Raw genomic sequence first — 23,638 nt, 5'->3', positions numbered from 1 at the left:
GTCTCCAAGACTTCTCACGTGCTACGCCAATTCTTTGGAATGAACTACCCAGGATAATTCGATTAATCTCCAATACCCACAGTTTTATGTGTGCCCTAAAAACGCATTTCTTCAGACTGACTTACCACCTCAACACATTTATCTATAGATTTATCTATCACTGTGTTGCCCATTCAAAATTTTCTTCATAAACAAGACCCTTGTATCATGTTCTCACACACTTTATGCATTTAAAAGCCCTCTGCGTCTGTTCTTTAAACACATAATGGTTGGTAGCCTGTTCATGCAGCATTATGGCTGGTCAGAACAATGAAAACAATTGTTACCATCCACCTTTCATGTCTCCCCTATTTCCTCATAGATTGTAAGCTTGCGAGCAGAGCCCTCACTCCTCTTGGTATCTGTTTAATGTGGTTATTTTTATGCTGTAATGTCTTTTATTGTCTGTACAAGTCCCTTCTAAAATGTAAAATGCTGCGGAATGTCTTGGTGCTATAGAAGTAAAATTGTTAAAATTATTAAGTGTGAGGATGGCAATCGCAATACAGTGCGACTCTACACAGAAAGTGCGAAATTTGGAGCTTTGTGTCATGAAAAAATTCCTTACAAAAGGAAGAAAAGCCTAAAGAAATTAATGAAAAGATAATTGCTGTATGTGGTGATGATGCACCTTCCTCTATCAAGTAAAGTTTTGGACCAAGCAGTTTAAATGGAGTAAGAAATCATTTAAAGAGGACTCCCGTTCAGGGTAAACCATCAAAGCATTTTCAGAATAAAATGTGCCACAGGCGTCATAATTTTGGAAGATAGCTGGGTCAACATCAATATTACAGCTCATGAATTCAGCATTTAAGTTGGCATGGCTTCCAGTATCATTCAGGATGTTTTGATGTCAAAAGGTCAAAACCCCAGTAGATGCCAAGAATTTTGATGAATGAGCAAAAAAAATCTTGTCAGCAATTTAACCAAAATAATTTAGACATTCTTACAAAAATCCAGTAGACCTCTATTCAGGAATTATTAGGAGATGAAACATGGGTCTGCCACAATGATCCGGAGACCAAACAAGAGTCCATGCAATGGAAACACAAGGGGTCACCAACTCCAAAGAATTTTTGTGTCCAGCAGTTAACTGGAAAGATCATGGCTAGCGTGTTGGGTTACAGAAGGAGTTTTATTACCAAAACTCATGCCACACAAGACAACAATTACTGGAGACAGATATGCTTCAACAAAAAAGGCAATCAAAGAGAACCACTGTGGGGAGTTGTTGGTAGGCATGCTGTTGCTTCCCGACAATGCGCTAGCGCACAAGCCTCGCAAATCACAAGCTGCCATCTGGAAATGTGGCTTACTTAATGGAACTTAACTATCCTCCCTACAGTCCAGACCTGGCTCCCAGTAGTTACCTTCTATTTCAGAACATAATGAAATTGGTTCTTGGCCAACGATTTCCTGATGGTAATGCAGTCAAAGCAGTAGTAACAGGGTTCATGCAGAAGCAAGAAGTCTTCTTTTCTGAGAGTATCCAATTTCTGGAAGCGAAGTGTCTTGAAGTCAAGGGAGGTTACATTGAAAGTAGCAAGTTCAATTTTCTTAGAAAATGTTGTTTCCATATTCAGATAAGATAAATTATTAAATACCCCTCGTATGTTTCTGAAAATGTTGGTACCTGGAAACTTATTTCATACATTTAGAGTTGTTTTTGCAACAGGTACTTGGGATTTTTACACAGTACATTGAGATAAGCGAGACAGAATTTCAGTTGCAGAAATTGGTGCAACAAATCTGCCATATAATTTACAACTAAAATTTACAGTTACCAGTCAGATACAGTGGTGCTTCATCTGTATTTATCGTGCATTCCTGATATTCGTACAAAGATAACATCCTCTTCTTTGACACGGGACCATGATTGTGCATTTCTCACACTACTCACCATATCTTTACACATGTGATGTTTCACATGCAAAAACCATGACAGCTGATAAATAGTTCCCACATGTTCAACGAGATTCTTGCTCCAATACACTTTGCAAAAACACAGCAGATATTACACTGCATATTCTCTTGTGTTAAATCGACTGCATTGTGAAGGGCCAGCGTTCTGCGTAAGATTTTAAGAAATCTCCTGAGCTCACTGCAAAATATATCCACAGAAGATATTGACATGGGCTGCGGGTTTCAGGTCAACAGCATGTCAATTTCTGATATTTACAGGCACGGATTTCCCACTTTGCGAAAGAGATGGGAAACGCACATTTCAGTTCCATTTGCAATGATATCTGCACTGCACGATGTGGGAATCCATAAAAATGCTCCAATTTCTGTTATATCAAGATGAGAAAACTGAGCACGGCTCTCCCTAGCCAAACTTCTAGCTTCATAAGCACAAGGCACATATAAGACACAGAAAAATGGCTTCTTTAAATACAAATGCAGTATTTATATACATGTTCTGCATTATGTACAACTGTGGTACTCTCCTATATCATTACCAGCACATATAAACACACGCTTACTGAAAAGCATGGTGACAGCTAGCAAACAAAATAAGGGTCTTTTCATGTGGTGTTTTATAGCGTCCATCTGAGACTCTAACACAGAGACATCAGTAACCCGTAGAATAGCTTTTCTATGAAATTTTGCTGGGACCAGTACTATATAAAGCTACATCACAGTACAGCATGGAAAAGACATGAGTTATCAATAATGCCAATTTTTTAGGCTATTGTCACAGTTTTTTTTTGAAGCGGATCCTCTTTAAAACCACTGGGAAGACTCTACCTGCTCATTTCGATAGAAAATCCTCTTTGCAGTTAAACAATTTTTGTCCCCTACCCTAAAAAGAAGGTTATACAAAATCCTGCACAAGCACTTCAGGAAAAGCTCATTTTGTTAAAGAAGTTTTTCTTAAGAGGTTTTGGAAATGGCTTTTTTCCTGAAGTGGTTAGCCTTATTACATAGTCAAACGGTCGTATAAATCAGACCGCAATGCACGGATTGGCTGTCGACTCTCCCAACCCGAGCGAGACAACTTCATAAATTTCTATGCAGCTGTGACGCTTAGGTCAGGAGATCAGCGACCAGTCCGAGCATTGCAGGGCAATCTTGATCAGATTTATACGGCCCTCTAACTATGCTTTTAGACTGGATTCATGGTCCAAATACGGACCACAATACACAGACAGCCAACGAGTCTCCTGAGCCTAAAGCAACTGCTTCATAAATGTCTATGTCCATACTTAGCGAAACAAAGAAGTACGAATCTGACCTTAGACAGTGCAAACTTAGATTAATCTTAAAATGATCCATTTTTAGCATAATGGTTTACATTTTACACCACCCACTAGCTACCTTTTGAGCCGTAATATTCAAGCAGTTTTTTCCATGCACGGGTTTGCAATGTTAGGCCACGCTCCTTTCTGTGAGGTCATACCGCTTGTTGTAAAAGAAGCAGAATTTCGAGAACAGAGGTCCCCAACCTGTCTTGACTGAGAGCCATATCCAGCTCTTGCTCCACTCACAGTAGTAACACCCAGAGCCCCTATTTCCGGTGTAATGAAAGCCAAAGCTATTCCACTGAAATCCCACCAAGGCAGTATGCCAAGCTCCAGGGTGTCCTATCTTAACCCATCCAGATCTTCTACTCTGTGCAGGACTACACACAAGTCACCGTCTAGATATCTACTCTTACTAGGCGTTTCCATCACCGGAAGCTAATGCACCAAGTTGACGGACAGCTGTGAGCCACAAGTTGGCGACCTCTGTTCTAAAACAAGAAATAAACATGGTGCAAGTCATGAGTTTTTTTTGTGGTACAAAATTACTCTAGAACAGCGTTTCTCAACTCCAGTCCTCAAGACCCACCAACAGGTCATGTTTTCAGGATTTCCTTAGTATTGCCCAGGTTAATGCTGTTAATGTTTGAGCAGGTGATGAAATTAACACCTGTGCAATACTAAGGAAATCCTGAAAACTTGACCTGGTGGTGGGTCTTGAGGCCTGGAGTTGAGAAACACTGCTCTAGAATTCTGGCCCATTTATCTTGATAAATCTTCACACCAGTGTGTTTATATGTAGTGGCTTTCCCAAGTGAAATCATAGGGTGTGTATGCCTAATGCAGCATTGTGCATGAGTCCTTAGGGTGCCTTCACGCAGTTTTACTTCATTTTACATTTTTTTCCCTTCATTCTAAAACACTATAGTATCTAGTTTACGGGGATAGCAGCAATAAATGGCCTCCATACTTGTATGCATTTTGAAACACAACACAAACCTGGGCTTATACAGCTGGATTACAATAATCGCACACCTACCAATATGAGGCTTCACTTCTCAAGTCAGAGGAAAAAAAAACACCTCTTACAGACTGGGTACGCCGGTAATGTTTTAGGATTTTATTAAGCCCTTTAAAACTGTAGATAAACTTTAAGTTAAAGTGCTCCTTACAGTGACTTTATAAAAAGGGTAATAACCAATCCTCCACATAGGTGAACAGACACTACACTATGATAGAACCATATCCTTTCTGGTTGAGGCTTTCTAAATTTAATGACTTCGTACTGTATTTGTAGGAAAAGAAAGGTGGAAATTTATAGAAATCACTGCTTACTGCCCATAAACTGCAAGAGAACCCTGACATTGCAATGAATGGGTTTAATTTATAGGTTTCCAGGCAATTTCTGTGAAAACTTTCTGCTGGCCCATCCAAAAGTCTATATAAAACTTTAAAGAAAAGTCTTCTGAACCTGCAATGTCAGCAGGACTAGCCATTAGGGCTGAGCGAACGTGCTCGGATAAGGTGTTATCCCAGCACGCTTGGGTAATAACCAAGTGTTTTCGGCGTGCTCGAAAAATATGTTCGAGCCCTTGCAGCTGCATGTCTCACCTAACAAATAGACAATCTATGCATGTGTCGCAACTGTCGAGCAGCCACGAGACATGCAGGTGTGGAGACTCGAACATATTATTCGAGCACGCCGAGGACACTCAGTTAGCACAAGAGTATGCGGGGATAACACCTTATCAGAGCACTTTCGCTCAGCACTACTAGCCATCCATCTTTTGTGTACCGAGTCCTGCCAACAGATGATGTTAGAGAGAAGATGTTCGCACATGTAAAACTTTCTCTGCCTTATAATTCAGATGTGATGGGGAGATCAGAAGAAATGTTCAGCTGACCGTTACTAAGGTCTCATTGACAGGTCTGTCAAAAGTACAAGTAAAACATGTAAGTGAAAAACAGATACTATAAACGCACACACACATTTTTTTCTCTTTTTGTTCCGCGAACTAGGAGTCCACAGAAAAAAATTAAAAACAGCCATGTCTGTGATTTTTCTGAGTCATGGATCAAAATCACCCACGCAAGTCTGTGTGCTATACGCAAGTAATATTGTAAAAAGGTAAGAAAAGCTTTGCAAATTTTTTTTTCGTAAATTACTGATGATAAAAACGGGCAAACTGGCCAAACACTGAAAATCTAAAATCAAGCAGAATGATGAAAATTTTTTTGGTTTTTTTCTTGGAAAAGGAAAAAAAAAAAAAAAAGACGTGTGAAGGAGGCCTAAGGATGAAAGATGTATGGGCAGCTTTGGTTCTTGTGTGCGCTGAGGTTTAATGATTCCCTACTCTGGGGCTGCAGACCTCTGCGAGCAATCATACAGGTTCTATGAAAGCTGAGGTTGAAGAGCTATTCTCCCCTCGAAGCAAAACAGATGAACCTGTATGATTGCTCACAGAGGTCCTGCAGCCCCAAATGATTTACATATCAAGATGAAGCCTGGTGGGACCACGTAGAGCCAGACATTACAGGAGCCAGCTTTACTTGTCTGATGAATCTGACAGAAGATCATATTCTATATAGGGTCAGACCAGGAAAATGAAATTGAAATAGCAAACACAAATTTAGGGTATTGACTCTTTACAACCCACTCTAAAACGGTGCTGTAGAACTAGAATACTGAAATACAAAGGACTCTAGTTGTCCAATGCTGATGCACCAGTGGCTGGAGTAGCAGCATTGTGGTTTATGAACAGTGCACTTCAAATCTTTAAAATACTGAACTGGTTACACGACAAGGTAACAAGAAATTCATAACACGAATTACAGCTCCCCCGAACATCTTACAGCAGCTAAGTTACCCCCAGATCAGTCAGGACCGTTAATTTGGGCATTAATGATGTTATTTGGCAGTGTTAAGTCCCAATATAGCAGCTTAATCGTGTAGTTACATGGAATCTGCTCCACTTCAGCCAAAGATAGGGGGACCTTCCACCGACTGAGGACCCCCCCGGGATTCTGACAACAATTACATGGACAGGAGGGGAGTATACGAAGAAAATGGTGACTGATCGATCACTTGGTGCACAATGCTACTGTCATTAACTCGTCTGCTGTTCAGTTGTCGCATCCGAGAAGCTCCATCCGGAGCGTGATCCGCTCGTGCCAGGACTGGGGAAGAATGCGCACATAACGGGCCGAGAACGGAGGACTGAAGAGGTTCCTTTTGTGGGAATAGTTGTCAGTATTTCCAAGAAACACCTGTCAAAAGTCAAGATATTAAAGAACAGGAAGTTGCTTTATAATATCACACAGCACTCACAATATACAATTATATATTACATTACACTCACAGACGAATAAAGAGGCCAAGAGCTGCCCGATTCTCGGCAGAACTAACTTTGTAATACATCTCATTAAAAGATAGAATGACTCGTTTTTGACCTACCAGACTCGTCTTCTCCTGAACTCATCACTTACTCTGAATGCGCTAGTAAAATCTGACAGAATGTCAATTCACTAAGGCATCAGGTTACAGCTGCTGCCCACAGAAGTCTATGAAGGTCAGATACAGAGTTCCATACACACTCTGCTGCTAGGGTTTGTAAGGCTAGGTTCACACCAGGGCGTTTTTGGCCTTGTGTGCAGAAAATACCAAGTGATAGTGCATATGGACTATTTTTCATACAGAGCTCAAGTCCAAGTGGAAGGAAAAAAAAAATAGAACATGTTCTAGTCTGCTTTGATTTAGAGACCAAACCATTGCTTGTAAACAGCAGTAAGCTCCTGCACCCGGAGACGGTCACATCTGCAATTTGCAGGCGCAAAATGCAACACACATGTGTATTTAGCCTGAAGCGGATAATCCGTTTTTACCGCTGTCTCTGAAGATGGCTACTATAATCAGTAGGAGCACGGCGATAGGAGAGTCTGACATTACACACACAGGCCAATTATTCTGCATAAGATACATTACAAAGGTTCTCATCTTCCTTTGTGCTATTGATTGATGGAAGGTTATTTATTTGTAGGTACAACTTTCATCTGGTAATTTAGACGTTCTGGTCCTTTAAACATGATAATGTAGAAGAGCTGGGCTTGCTTTAGTTGTATATGCTCACCAAATTAAGAACAGTACAGTAGTGGGAAAATGTTGGAGGTGGAGATAAATTTTGGTTTTCACATAAAGTCTGCTGTTTCAGTGCTTTTAAATCTTTTATGGTTGCCATCAGTAAGTATGTGGCCAAGTTCCTGATGATATCCAGTTGCCAGTGAAAATTGCAGAAATCTTGAAAAATTTGGGTCAACACTCGAAATATTTAGTTTTTGCGTAAACTTGATACATTTGTCAAAAAACTTATGAAATATATATACCGTATATACTTGTGAATAAGCCGAGATTTTCAGCCCATTTTTTGTGGCTGAAAGTCCCCCTCTCGGCTTATACACGAGTCATATACCTGGGAGTCAGCGGGGGGAGGGGGGGCGGGGGTGTCAGAGATCATAATTACCCCCCTGCCGTGGTCTCTGCAGCCCCCCCGCTTCTCCACGGTTTCCCTTCCTGCCTTCAGCGGTCACGTGGTACCGCTCATAAAACTCATGAATATGCACATATTAATGAGTCTAATAAGCGGTATCACGTGACCGCTGAAGGCAGGAAGGGAGACCGGGAAGAAGTGGGGCTGCAGAGACCGTGCCAGGAGGGGGGAAGTAGAGCGATATTCACCTGTCCGGGGTCCAGCTGCTCACTGCTGTCTGCTGCATCCTCTGTCAGTGACGTTTAGGCAGCAGGGGGCGCGGTGACGTAGTTCGTGCGCGCTGCACCCTATGCTGGCTGGGCAGTCACTGACAGGACACAGCAGACAAGCGGCGAGCAGCGATGGACCCCGGACAGGTGAATATCTCAGGCCGGGTCCTGAGCAGGAGAGGAGAGTATGGCATTTTTTTGCAGCAGCATATGGGGGCATAATATATGGAGCAGCATACAGGGGCATAGTCTATGAGGCAGCATACGGGGGCATATCCTATGAGGCAGCATATCCTATGAGGCAGCATACGGGGGCATATCCTATGAGGCAGCATAAGGGGGCATATCCTATGAGGCAGCATACGGGGGCATATCCTATGAGGCAGCATACGGGGGCATATCCTATGAGGCAGCATGATGCCATATTCTATGGAGCAGCATATAAGGGCATAATCTATGGAGCATTTTATGGGGGAATAATCTATGGAGCATCTTATGGGGGAATAATCTATGGAGCAACTTATGGGGCCATAACCTTTATGAAGCATTAAATGGGGCATATTATTCTATGGAGCATCTTATGGGGGCATTATTAACCTTTGTGCAGCATTATATGGGGTGTATTTTGTATGGAGCATCTTATGGGGCCCATCATGAACTGTATGGAGCATTATATGGGGCTCCTGATTCAATATGGATATTCAAAAACATTTAACCTACTGATGTCTCAATTAATTTTACATTTATTGGTGTCTATTTTTATTTTTGAAATTTACCAGTAGCTGCTGCATTTTCCACCCTAGGCTTATACGCGAGTCAATAAGTTTTCCCAATAAGTTTTTTGTGGCAAAATTAGGGGGGGTCGGCTTATACACGGGTCGGCTTATACACGAGTGTATATACGGTATTTTAAATTCAATATAGCAGAGAAACATACAACTAAAAAGATCTAAAGAAAAAACACTAGAGCTGCAAACTTTATGAAAACTAAAATTTGTGTCAGTGTCAAAACTTTTCGTCACGGTTGTAGATTAAAAAGGGTTGTCCAGGTTTGGGGCTCACGTCTGCAGTCACTGCAGACTTGAACCCTCACAGTGCTGGTCAGTGTCAGGATTCTCCGGTGACAGAAGCAGGCAGTCATGTGACCACAAGTATGTGATTTGCATTCTTCCAGCCACATTCCGACTGGACATGTCGGCCTCTCTCAATTTCCTTGCAATGAGAGAGGCTGCTCACGTCTAGTTGGCACGCACATCTCAAACTTGCGGTCATGTGTCCGCCTGCTCCCAGCACTGAAGAATTCTCACAGTGTGCACTGTGCGCGCTGTAAGGATTCACAAGATGGCAGGTACATAGTAGAGTGACTGCAAGCATGAACCCCAATCCTGTATAACACTTTTAATGTCCATGAAATCTGATGTAATGCCATCGTTCGCACATTGTGATGCTATAATATGTTTCAATATTGCAAGCTTGGTTCTGCTACATTAGTAGAAGTTTATAAACTAGCCTATTCATATTATGGGATTGCAGGAAGAAAATACCTTGTCTGTCTTGGTCCGGCTGTCCTGGTATACAAGCCATGTTGAGCCAGTGTCACTGTACGCTATTTTATATGCTTCCACATACTGAATATTTCCAAAGTCCTTTGCACCTTGTGTGATTACTCCAGTGATCTTCTTATTAACGCCTAGATCAATCTATGTAGGAAAAGCAAAGAGAGATATGGAACATATAAAGTGTTCAAATAATTTTTCTATAATATTATTATTCTATTTGTCAAATAAGTAAAATATAAAAGAAACAAAACGACAAACTGTAACTAATAAGAACAAGTAGATGATGAAAAAGCAGTAAAGGTACTTCTGTTCTGCTGTATAGTAACCATGTAAAAGAAACACGGAGTAATCCAGTTATTCATCAAGTGCCATGAAATGAGCTCCGGAAGGCCGGGAAGAAAACAATGCCAGGGACCGTATCACAACAATCCAAATGGCACAGAGATAACATCTGTGTTCAAGCTGAAACAGCACTTCCAACATCAGAGTGCTGACTTGTTTACACAGGATTGCTGTCGGTCACGGGAAGAATTAAAAACACAGGGAAAAGCCAAGAGGGGAATGTATATCAAAGGCTCGCTAGATCATCACTTTCATTTCAGTTGTGTTTTCCCCTGATATAAACACCATCATTTATAGTCACGCTGGTTGAGGCCTTTGGCTTCTAAGCGTGACTTCTTTACAATATTCGGTTTTCTTGATGTTCTCAAACCAAACTAACACACTTAGATGAAAAAGTCGAGGAAAGTTTAATGATCATATATGGGGAAAACGCATGGTGGGATAGTGAGGGATGTAACAGCTGGCATGATGTAACTACTGTCCGCAGCAGTGTTGGTCGGTATAAACCGCCCGGGCGCTGACAGCTGCTCTTTTCATTGTATGTAGTGTGCAATAAATAGACTGATTAGAAAATATGTATCCTCTGAAACCAAACTGTTCCCAAAGAGATCGAGACAACAGTTATTAAAAATGACAAGCACTTTAAGGGGTTTTGGATGACCACGTTATCACCTAGACACAGGATCGGTGATACCGTCTAGGTCAGAAGAGGTCTGACAGATAAGATCCCCACCAATTACCAGAACAAGGCGCTTTTATCACAGTTCAATAGAGTGGCATTGTACTTGCTTGACCGACACTCCATTCATTCTCTACAGCACTGCCATGGCGTGTGGTGGTTGGTGGTGCTCCACTTTCTCTGGCAGACCCATAGAGAATGAACAGAGCGACAGTGACATAAGTGCAGATGACCGTAGAGTCTGTCATCCAAGAGAATCGGGCAGATTCTGCTAATCACTCTGATCAGAGTGTGCTCATAGTGTTCTCTGATCCCCTCTGATGAGAAGATGGAAAAAAAAAAATGACTCATCTTCATTTGGTAAGTGCACGGAAATCGGACTACACTCAGATATCATGCGAGTGCAGTCCGATGTTTTTCACGATCTCATTGACTTGCATGGCTGAGCAGAATCCAAAAATGGATCAAACTTGGGCATGCAATGATTTTTTTCCCCTTTAATGCTACTGAATATATCAGTTACAGCTCTATATACCATATAAAACGGTGGAGAAGGCAACAGTCACACAACCTTGACAAATTTTCTCACAGTTCTTTCAGTGTGTGTGCAGCTATTTCTGCTTAATCCCACAGACTGGCCAGAATTGGATCAGACATCCTGGTCAGAGAAAAAAAGAAACCTGACATGGATGGGTCAGCGTGCGGTCACACCGACCTGCGAATGATCAGTGGGCGGCTTGTTCTTCTGTCACAACGCTGAGGATTGCGTTTTAACCAGCATTTTCTCAGCCAGTTATTCTCTTTTTCTCCTCTTTTAAGAACCATAACTTTTTTATTTTGACGTCCACATATTTGCATAAGGGATTGGGTTTTTTTGGTGCTTAAATCCATTCATTGTACAACACAACGTACTAGAAGATGGGGAAAAAATTGGTAAGATTAAAAAAATAATTCTAATTCCAGTATTGGGGGTTTGCCGCTTCAGTGTACGGTAACAAAGGCCTGACACCATCATTCTCCAGGTCAGCATTATGGCAAGAACAAACAGTTGCTTTAAAACATTTTTTTAAATAATTTAAAAAAAAAAAAAAAACGTGCAATTTTCTGAGACCGGTATCTTTCCGACGTTTCTTTCGCTACAGTTGTATAAGGATTTGCTTGTCTGTGAGGTGAGCGGTCGCTTTCATTTGCACCGTTGTGGGGAACATACAAGGTTTTGTTTTCCATTAAAAATTATTAGCTCGAAAGGGGTGAGGAGGTGCGGAGACTGAAAGACAGTCATACTGGCAGCTCATTTTTTCTGCTTCTTTACAGAATTTAACACATGGGTTAATTAATTTTTGATTTTGATAGGTTGAAGTTTTACAAGCTCCGCAATATCAAACATGCCTTTTTTATTTATTTTCAGATTGGGAAAAGAGGGAGAGAATTAGACTTTTGTTTGTCTATTAATATTTTTAATTTCTTACTTTTTAATTATTTTATTCGGTCTCCTTATTGAACTTCAACTTGCGATCGTTTGCTCTCTATGCTGCAACCCTTTACTATTGCCAAAACTAGTAAAAATAATGTTCACCTTTCAGCCTACCCCTGACCACTCGACATATAAATGTGTGTACAGTACACATGGCAAAGACGGTTAGAAGAGTTTTTGCTTTCTTATTTATTGGGCCGAGAACAATCACTAATGAGCTCGTTTGGCCCCCTTTACATGGGGCGATGTGCTGACAACGAAGATTTCCATGCCGGGATAAACTCAATAGACTCCAATCACTCAGCGAACGAGCGATTTGCCCTTTGGTTGGCATCTTTACCCCGGCTGGTGTTTGAGAACGCTCATTCATAGATCAGTCCATAAAACCGTCCTCTACGCTATGTCCAAAGTCATCTTTCCATTTGTAGCAGACAAGCCGCCTCGGTTATCGGAGCAAATAGGCGGAAAATAAAATGAAAACATAATATATGAACAAAAAGCTAAAACTGCCCAAACACAACATACCCCAACCAACAGAGAATACCAACCTGGAGCCACTGTGACTGGTTATTCTCGCTGGCAGTCCAGGCATTGGTCTTCCCAATCTTGTCCAGGCGGGCATAGTGTGGGTGCCAGGTGAACGCATCGATCCCCCAAGTCTTGAAGACGCTGGATGCGGTTATCTGCTTATCAGGAACCATATGGGTTTTCATTCCGAGGGGGTCTGAGCAACCTACCGTGTTGAAATACACTGTAATACAACGGTTTATAAAAGGGTGGGAAAAGAGGAGTGCTCAGAATTACAAGCTCGGTGCAAGCGGGAAGCGTGACTTCTGAAGCGACAGCAACGCATTCAGTCTGAAGGGCATATATTTATATTTTCACACATTACGATCATATTTCAAATTCTCTGTGAGGTCAGAGCATTGTAGTGATTTTCGGAAACAGGACTTGACAGCGACATATGGATAAACCCTGACAAGAGGAGCTGTGGATATATAATATATTCAGGAGATCTGTAGTACAGATAACAGCCCTAAAATCTCCAGAATAATGGACTGAAAAGCGAGTGCTCAGACCTTCAAATATAAGACGACGGAGTGAGGGGTTCTTTCTTAACAGACCCCAAGGATACTGAGTAATAAACTGGAGCCTCGAGCAGCCATCTGTTCCTAATCAATGAGATGGTGATTAACACCGGTGAGAAATCCAGATGACGGATGAGAGTGATTTGTGTGTGTGTGGTCACCTCCATATCGCATGTAGTAAACACCAACGTGAGCGAGAGCCCATCACTCAGCTGTCAAGTGCTGTCCTGGACTCTACGTGGTGTTAGCCTGCTGAAGACCATAGGTATGACAAGACTGATCGGTCAGATGACAGCCATCTCCCCTGACTGCCATTAACATGTCTGTTTGGGTCAGGCGAGTGGGAATGCTATTTTTTGGGGTTGGGAGGAGGAAGATACTTCTGATGCTTCCGATCTGGGAACAAAATTAAAAAAAAAAAAAACATGGGCTGAAATCCGAAAAATAAAAACGTTCCAATTAGACCTCTGACATTTTGCATTAAAAAGTGTTGTGTCCACTAAGACCCCCACTGATGCCATGATAATGACTTTTTCAGAATGGAGCGAGACAATCATGTGCTCTGTGGATCCATTTATTCTTAATGGGAGTATCGAAGACCAGCCAAACGTGGCACTAAGAATGAATGAAGCAGAGATTCTGAAGAGCCCCAGTGCCCCGTATTTGGAATAACTTCCAAACTTGGTACAACCATACTAAAGGACCAAGGGGCACTTATAACGGGTGGAAGAAAGGCAATTCCAGCAGATAAACAGGAAAGGATTCTTTACAGTAAGAGCAGTCAGACTGTGGAATGCCCAGGGCCTCTTGATTAGTAGCGCCAGAACTTCATCATGTTGTAGAGTGATGCATGCATGATGTTTGGGTGGAAGTAGCAATTGAAAGAGGAGCTGGGGATGCCACAGTTAGGAGGACGCAGTGGGATGTTTTTTCTGTACATTCTAGGTGTGTTATGCTGAGATATAGCGAGACCTCAGATCGTAACAAGGAACATTCAACTGGTGTCAAATAACTTCGATACAATCCAAATTTCCATCATCTCCAAATACTAGAATAATAATAATAATCTTTCTTTTTATATAGCGCTAACAAATTCCGCAGCGCTTTACAGTTTGCACACATTTTCATCACTGTCCCAGATGGGGCTCACAATCTGAATTCCCTATCAGTATGTCTTTGGAGTGTGGGAGGAAACCGGAGTACCCGGAGGAAACCCACACAAACACGGGGAGAACATACAAACTCCTTGCAGATGTTGTCCTTGGTGGGATTCGAACCCAGGACCCCAGCGCTGCCAGGCTTCAGTGCTAACCACTGAGCCACCGTGCTGCCCATACTAGAAAAACTGTAGACAAAACAGTTTAGTACATTACTAAGGGAGGGTCAGATGTGGATGCTCACGCCATGCCGTCGCTTTCATCAAGAACATGACTCAACCCCCCACCCTTTATGAATCACTAAAAGATACAAATAGCAGCGGGATTTCTCAATAATCTCCCCGGTAAGAACATAACACTGAGCTGACTCATCCGGGAGCGATGGTGCGCTGCTGTGTAATGTCACTCAATGCCATTAGATGGAGACACTGATAGGAAGTGTTATAACAAGGTAATCCAGCCCAGACAGCAGATCAGATTCATCGCTGCTGATAACTCTAGATCATCCATTCTAGAGAAAACATTGAAGAAAAGGAATCCTACAAGGGTGCATTAGTTATAATTGTACGCATTATGGGCCGGACTCATCATCTGTGTTTTGTTTTGTTTTTTAAAGTCCCTTTTTGTTTTTGAACTATGGTATCCAATTACAGATGCATCTCATAAAATTAGAATATCATCAAAAAGTTAATTGATTTAAGTTTTTCAATACAAAAAGTGAAACTCATACTGTATATTAGAGTCATTACATACACAGTGATGTATTTCAAGTGTTTATTTCTGCTAATGTTGATGATTATGGCTTACAGCCAATGAAAACCCAAAAGTCATTATCTCAGTAAATTAGAATACTTTATAACACCAGCTTGAAAAATTATTTTAAAATCCGAAATGTTAGCCTACTGAAATGTCTGTTCAGTAAATGCACTCAATACTTGGTCGGGGCTCCTTTTGCATCAATTACTGCATCAATGCGGCATGGCATGGCGGCGATCAGCCTGTGGCATTGCTGAGGTGTTATGGAAGCCCAGGTTGCTTTGATAGCAGCCTTCAGCTCGCCTGCATTGTTGGGTCTAGTGTCGCTCATCTTCCTCTTGACAATACCCCATAGATTCTCTATAGGTTATTGTCGGTAGAGGGAAGCATGAAGTGCTCTAAAATTTCCTGGTAGACGGCTGCACTGACTTTGGTCTTGCTAAAACACAGTGGACCTACACCAGCAGAGGACATGGCTCCCCAAACCATCACCGATTGTGGAACCGTCACACTATGCCTTGGAAATCAAGGTCCCAGAGTCTGGAGGAAGAGTGGAGAGACACACAATCCAAGCTGCTTGAGATCTAGTGTGAAGTTTCCACAATCAGTGATGGTTTCGGGAGCCATGTCATCTGCTGGTGTAGGTTCACTGGGTTTTATCAAGACCAAAGTCCACAATATTTTCTCTATAATGTTTCACTCACATGACCGCTACAGCCAATCGCTGGCCTCAGCACTGACCTACTAAGACTGGCGATTGGTTGTAACTAGTGTTGAGCATTCCGATACCGCAAGTATCGGGTATCGGCCGATACTTGCTGTATCGGAATTCCGATACCGACTTCCGATATTTTTTCAATATCGGAAGTCGGCATCGGAATCGGAAGTTCAAAGTTGATTGACAGCCTGACGTCATCATGATGGGCGGTGTGTGCGCATCATGATGCGCCGTCATTTCGGGCCTTCCGGGGGTCTCTGCCGGCCTGCCGGGGGGCTGTGCCGGCCTGCCGGGGGGGCTGTGTGGACTGCCCGGGGTCTGTACCGGCCTGCCGGGGGGCTGTGCCGGCCTGCCGGTGGTCTGTGCACCCTGTGGGGGTCTGTACCGGCCTGCCGGGGGGCTGTGCCGGCCTGCCGGTGGTCTGTGCACCCTGTGGGGGTCTGTACCGGCCTGCCAGGGGGCTGTGCCGGCCTGCCGGGGGGCTGTGCTGATGTCCGGGGGTCTGTGCAAGCATCGTCCGATGGGACTACAAGTCCCATCTGGCGATGCCTGCTACCATGACAGTGATTGACACATTAGCCAATGATGGGACAGTAGTAGTCCCATCATCCGGCTAATGTGTTAAATGTTAAAAAAAAAAAAAAAAATACACTACATACATACTACATGCATGCTACATACATACTACATACATACTACATGCATGCTACATACATACTACATGCATGCTACATACATACTACATGCATGCTACATACATACTACATGCTACATACATACTACATACATACTACATGCATGCTACATACATACTACATACATACTACATGCATGATACATGCATGCTACATACATACTACATACATACTACATACATACTACATACATACTACATGCATGCTACATGCTACATACATACTACATATATACTACATGCATGCTACATATATACTACATGCATGCTACATACATACTACATGCTACATACATACTACATATATACTACATGCATGCTACATACATACTACATACATACTACATACATACTACATACATACTACATGCATGCTACATACATACTACATGCATGCTACATACATACTACATGCATGCTACATACATACTACATGCATGCTACATACATACTACATGCTACATACATACCACATGCTACATACATACCACATGCTACATACATACCACATGCTACATACATACCACATGCTACATACATACCACATGCTACATACATACCACATGCTACATACATACCACATATATACTACATACATACCACATACATACCACATGCTACATACATACCACATATATACTACATACATACTACATACAATACATTCATACAATACATACATAGACATACAGTACATATAACATAGAGTAACATACTTACCAATACTTGTCACATTGTTCCCCGAAGCCATTGTCTTTTACGGAATAAATATTAACATAACAAACCACAAAAATACTCACCCACGATCCGAAGCAGTCCACGAGTGTGTCCCACGACGATCTTGGGTAGAGAACTGCAGCATCAGCTGTTGCTGCCGTTCTCTACGGGCTGCAGGAATCCAATGACGGAAGGTAGGTATCCTTCCGCACTGTATTCCTCCGCCACTTAAAAAAAAAAAAAAGTCCCTAGTCTCACTTTATGCCATTGCTGCGTGGGAATTTCCCACACAGCAATGGCATAAAGTGAGACTAGGGACTTTTTTTTTTAAGTGGCGGAGGAATACAGTGCGGAAGGATACCTACCTTCCGTCATTGGATTCCTGCAGCCCGTAGAGAACGGCAGCAACAGCTGATGCTGCAGTTCTCTACCCAAGATCGTCGTGGGACACACTCGTGGACTGCTTCGGATCGTGGGTGAGTATTTTTGTGGTTTGTTATGTTAATATTTATTCCGTAAAAAGACAATGGCTTCGGGGAACAATGTGACAAGTATTGGTATGTTACTCTATGTTATATGTACTGTATGTCTATGTATGTATTGTATGAATGTACTGTATGTAGTATGTATGTAGCATGTAGTATGTATGTAGTATGTATGTAGTATATATGTAGTATGTATGTAGCATGTAGTATGTATGTAGCATGCATGTAGTATATATGTAGTATGTATGTAGCATGTAGTATGTATGTAGCATATATGTAGTATGTATGTAGTATGTATGTAGCATGCATGTAGTATATATGTAGTATGTATGTAGCATATATGTAGTATGTATGTAGCATGTAGTATATATGTAGTATGCATGTTGCATGCATGTAGTATATATGTAGTATGTATGTTGCATGTAGTATGTATGTAGTATGTATGTTGCATGTAGTATATATGTAGTATGAATGTAGCATGTATGTAGTATGTAGTATGAATGTAGCATGTATGTAGTATGCATGTTGTATGTATGTAGCATGTAATTTTTTTTATTTTTTTTACATTCAACACATTAGCCGGATGATGGGACTACTACTGTCCCATCATTGGCTAATGTGTCAATCACTGTCATGGTAGCAGGCATCGCCCGATGGGACTTGTAGTCCCATCGGACGATGCCTGCACAGACCCCCGAAGCCTGCACAGCCCCCCGGCAGGCCGGCACAGCCCCCCGGAGCCTGCACAGCCCCCCGGCAGGACGGCACAGACCACCGGAGCCTGCACAGACCGCCTGACACGCCGGCACAGCCCCCGAAAGGCCCGTACAGACCCCAGAGAGGCTGTACAAGGGAAAAACAGGATTTTTCTTATTCCAATACCGGAAGTCCCATAGACTTGAATGGGACTTCCGGTATCGGAATCGGCGATACCGATACTTTTTTTTTTTAAGATCGGCCGATCCATTCCGATCCGATACTTTGAAGTATCGGACGGTATCGCTCAACTCTAGTTGTAACTTGAACGATGGATGATCACTATAGGTTTGGCCAGAAGCACCAGAACTGTGGGGGATTCAATAAGTAGTGGCAAATTCATGACAATTTTGGATGCAGTTTTTTGAGCCACAATCAGGAGTGGATTCATAAGGAAAGCGAAAGATTAAGCAAGGACTTCTACTTATTCTCCTTCTTGGATCCATTTGTGACTAACTCAAAGAAGATTAAAAACTGCAGTGGTCTTTTTAGCCCAGTAAAAGAAAACACAACTTCTGCACATGCAGCCATCATCAGAAAATGATCTATTATTAAATCAAATTGTTGTGTTAAATGGATTTTTAAAATATTCAGATTACAATCTGTATCAAAAATAAAAAAATAGAAATTTTCACACTAACCACTGGGGCTTTTTAGACTATCTTCCTATTGTTTCAGGAAACATGTACATTAGCCACAATAGTAAGATCCTGATGCTATATTTTGCAAAGAAGCATCTAAGGAGCGTGTGCAAAGGTCACTGTGAAAGGAGGGAAGGGGGGATATAGACAGATGAGACATCGCCTGTTGTGATTGGTGGCTCCCGTGTTATCAGCTGTGTATAGAGGCATTACCAGCCATGTAATCCTGCTTCTGATCATATGGAGCCTTGCTGAAAATTGTTAAAGAAGGGACAGCAAGTAGAAGTCTAAAGGCCCCGTTACATTTAGCGATGCACCAGCGATCCCGACCACGATATGACCCGGCTAGGATCGCTGGTGCATTGCTAAATGGTCACTAGTGAGCTGCCAAACAGGCAGATCTCACCAGCGATGCAGCAGCGGTCGGCGGTCTATACTTACCTGTCAGACGCAGCGATGATGACCATCTTCCTCCCGCGTTCATGTCTCGCTCGCCGGCACCAGCAGGAAGCAGTCGACGAGAAATGGACCAGGCCGATCTTGCGTGATCAGCGATATCCAGCAGGGAGCCGGGTCGGAGGTAAGTGTCACATGTAGCGAGATCGCTACCGATATCGCTGCTGCGTCACAAAATCAGTGGCACTTTAGCAATATCGCTAGCGATATCGCTATGTGTAAGGCCTGTTTCACACTTCCGTTTGTGACCTTCAGTCATGATCTGCCGATTTGAAAAAAAAAAAAACGGATCCGCCATTTTTCTTGGCGGATCCGTTTTTTCCCTCATAAACTTGCATTATCGGCGGATCTTGACGGATGGTCGTCCGTTCGATCCGCCAAGAGTTTGGCGTCTGCTCAGCGGCCCGGACGGAGCATGTAACTTTTTTTGCTGTCCGGATCCGCTATTTCCTGATTTAACCCGCATTTCTGTCTGGCTGCTGTATCTCTCTCTCTCTCTCTCTCTCTCTCTCTCCTTTTCCCCCAGGCGCGGTTCCTTTAAATTTTTACCTTCGGCGGATCCCTACATCCGCCGATCCACTAACCCCCGTTTCTGTCAGTCCGCTTGCGGATCAGTTTTCCGCTATTTTGGCGGATTTTAACTGACAGACAAAACTGAAGTGTGAAACAGGCCTAACAGGCCCTTAAAACTCCCCAGAGGTCAATGAAGATTGCAAGATCACCAATTATTTTTTTAATAAAAATAGTGATGAAAAAAAACAAATATTACCCAATTCATTTTAGAAAATTGTAAAATAAGAATCTGATTGAAACAATAAGTAATTTTCAGATGATTACTCCTCCGCTCAAAAGGTAAGCTATGTCAAGGACAACCCCTTCTGGTGTAGAAACGGACTTTACCATCAGATGATCAGTACGGGTCCAGGCTCTCACCCCTGCAGGTCATATTGAAATGAGGGTCCCTCTGCTCTGGCTCATACAGAGGAGGGTCCGGAGCAGACAACACCCCCCCCCACACACACTTTGTGGAACTCATAAGTATCTCTGATGTTATAAGTTGTCCAGAACAATGTAAAACCTTATGGGCCCTAACAGATGCACAGTTATTAATTCTACTCTATATTTTCTGGTGTCATCAAGTGTTCACTTAGTAGATGTGGACAGAAAAGTAAATAAGCAAACAAAAAAATAAAGATATGTGTATGTATGCATGCATGTATGTACATACAAGTGCTTCTCACTAAATTAGAATATCATCCAAAAGTTAATTTATTTCAGTTCTTCAATACAAAAAGTGAAACTCATACATTTTATAGAGTCATTACACACTGAGTGATCTATTTCATGTGTTTATTTCTGTTAATGTTGATGATTATGGCTTACAGCCAACGAAAACCCAAAAGTCATTGTCTCAGTAATTAGAATAATTGACAAAAAACACCTAAAAAGGTTCCCTTAGTCTGTTTCAGTAGGCTCCACAATCATGGGGAAGACTGCTGACTTGACAGATGTCCAGAAGGCAGTCACTGACACAATCCACAAGGAGGGTAGGGCACAAAACATCATTGCTAAAGAACTGCAATAAATTAACTTTTTGATGATATTCTAATTTAGTGAGAAGCACTTGTACAGTATATTTACACACGGTAATATAAAAGGGAAAGACTTTGCCTTATAAATGGTTTGTTTTATATTGGTTTGTCAGCAATGGAAACTTTCCTGGCTGCCTTTGAAAGCAGACAGTGGTTTATTTCTATGTCGCTGTCAGTCATGAGACCTAGCAGCCTAGCTCCATAACCATTATGTGACCTCCCACAGAACAATATGAGATCTGAAAACTAGCAATATTCCGTTACCAGTGTGAAAGTCTCATGCAACCATTGGTACATTCTATACAAATAGCTGGATTTTGAGGCTTAATAAAGGCCAGATAAGGCCCTAACATTGCTTTGTCTTCCCATTATTGTGATTCTTTAATTTGGCATAAAGATTGAAGATCTTTTAGGCTATGTGCCCACGTTTCCCAAAAAACGTCTTTTTTTCCTCGCGTTTTCTTGAAACATTGGAAACAGCTAAAAACGCGGACCTAAGCGGAAAATGAGCATGTTGCGTTTTTAGCCGCTAAGCGTTTTCTGAGCGGAAAAAAATGCATGCATTGGCACAAAAAGGTCAAAATGCATTAAATTGAATGGGAAGCTTATTTTAAGCGTTTCTGAAGCGTCTGATCCAGCACAAACGCTTCAAAAATGCTTAAAAAAACGCAACGTGGGCACACAGCCTTAAGGATTATCCTCTGGTGCCTCAGGATTCTTGGATATTCTGATTTAGCTTTAGAGATGATTGGAGATCAAAACATCATATAACTTAAAATTGTTCAATATTGGATCACTAAAGTAGTAAAGCAGTGAATCTGGAAATATAATATTTTATGAAGATTTAAAGGGAATCTATCAGCAGGTTTTTCCAATGCAATCTAAGGGGAGCATGAGGTAGGGTTAAAACACACAATTCAGGGATGTGTCACATGTCAAGGTGTGTGGTTTACATCGCCTGGTGATTATCATTCCTGTGACAAGCTGGCAGAAGTCTGACTCTGCCCCCTCCTGTCATAAGCAGCTCACTGTCTATAAAGAATGTACACAGAAAGCCTGGAGGGGGCGGGGCTAGCTTTCTCAGCTCTGCCGCATTATTACATCTAAATACTCTCATGTGACAACTTCTGCGCCCAGAAAATTAAGTAACACATTACTGGATTTAGCTTCTCCTTGCCTACATTGTGCTGCTCTCAGAAGAGGTAAAAAAAAAAAAAAAAAAAACTCCAGGTGACGGAAACCCTTTCAAAGGTATTCAAATTTTAAAAAAATGTTTAGAAGAGCAGTTTTCATTAATATTAGTACAGGAGTTCAATTATTTACAAAACTAGTTATGATAAAGGATAGTCAATCAGAAATTCTGAGAAAATTCAGTTAAACAAAAGCAAAAAAAAAGATTTACCACTCATTTCACAACCAAAGAGTTCAAAACGCAGCGTGCAGCCTCTGTGACAGGTCACGGGGTAGACACGGATGTACTGTGCGGTGACAGGAGGACTCAAAATATTAGCTTTTCTGCCTTCGTTGTCCAGGTTTCCATGGAAAATCTAAAAGGTAGAAACACAAATGTTTTTATTTAGAAATATTACACTAATCACCTGTCACTTGGAGGATATAACATTACTCGAAAAGCAATACTTGCCACAGAATAATCTGATGTTTAGCACTTGCAATTCAATGTCAACACATGAAAAACATATTGCCTGGGCAGTTCAACATTTTTTTGAACCAGATATAAAAGAGGTTTTCGATAATCACCAACTAACTAGCAGTCACGCGGAATTTAAGAACACATTTTTATAAAGCCACTTCCTCCAGTGCATTTCCTATTCTCATAACGTTTTGTGCATCAGACTCAGCCATTCAGGTGTATATTTGGAAAAAAAACAAGGGCCATTATTTTATCATCCAATTTTAACTAATCCATCACCAAGTCATCAGAAGAAAAAATCTTAACATTTACAGTGGAAAAAAAAAAAAAACACATGGGGAAAAAAAATGGATGCCAAAAGGAGTTAAAGAGGTGATCGACTACTTTTTCATTGACAAGTTATCTTTAGGATAGGTCATCAATGTCTGATCGGATGGGGTTAGACACCCAACACCCCCGGTGATCAGCTCTTGTCGGTGCTCACTTGTCGGAAGTACTCAATTACAGAGATGCTCCATCTTCTGTTAGTGGCCACGGCAGGGTACTGCACATCCGCTTGCTATTGATTTGAATAGAAGGCAGATTTGCAGTACCCTGCTGCGGCCACTAACCAGTAGACTGAGCAGCTCCACAAAAAAATAAAACACTTTTACAAGTCGCAGTTTTTGGAGGAAACGAGAGGTTGCGTAACAGAATGCGGATTTTGGCATATTCTTTCCCCAGCTTTAACAAAGTGGGAGGAACGGGGAGTGGCAAACTCTGCTCATCAAATTCATGACAAGTAGTGGAGTTTGCCTCTTAATGAATCAGGAGAGTCTTCTCCAAAATGCCACATTATC

At 41.8% G+C, this 23,638-nt stretch overlaps 1 protein-coding gene across 2 annotated transcripts in view; it reads right to left on the bottom strand.

Moving 5' to 3' along the window:
* Nucleotides 1-4,378: 4,378 nt before the first annotated feature.
* The window catches only part of MFGE8 (milk fat globule EGF and factor V/VIII domain containing), an 80,776-nt gene continuing 61,516 nt past the window's right edge, over nt 4,379-23,638 (bottom strand). Inside the window, exons 7-10 of one of the 2 annotated variants that reach the window (XM_073568708.1) lie at nt 22,551-22,695; nt 12,637-12,821; nt 9,579-9,734; nt 4,379-6,548 (exon numbers count right to left, since the gene is read on the bottom strand). In XM_073568708.1, coding sequence (XP_073424809.1) covers nt 6,405-6,548; nt 9,579-9,734; nt 12,637-12,821; nt 22,551-22,695 — 630 coding nt within the window. In that variant the 3' untranslated portion in view covers nt 4,379-6,404. Of the gene's footprint in view, nt 6,549-9,578; nt 9,735-12,636; nt 12,840-22,550; nt 22,696-23,638 lie in introns of both variants that reach the window. The other variant, XM_073568707.1, reaches the window with a different exon arrangement.

Source organism: Dendrobates tinctorius, unplaced genomic scaffold, assembly GCF_039654945.1.
Source record: "Dendrobates tinctorius isolate UK_male_01 unplaced genomic scaffold, ASM3965494v1 ptg000022l, whole genome shotgun sequence".
Taxonomy (NCBI): domain Eukaryota; kingdom Metazoa; phylum Chordata; class Amphibia; order Anura; family Dendrobatidae; genus Dendrobates; species Dendrobates tinctorius.
The sequence above is the reverse complement of the archived record's forward strand: the minus strand, read 5'-3'. Positions and strand labels throughout refer to the sequence as shown.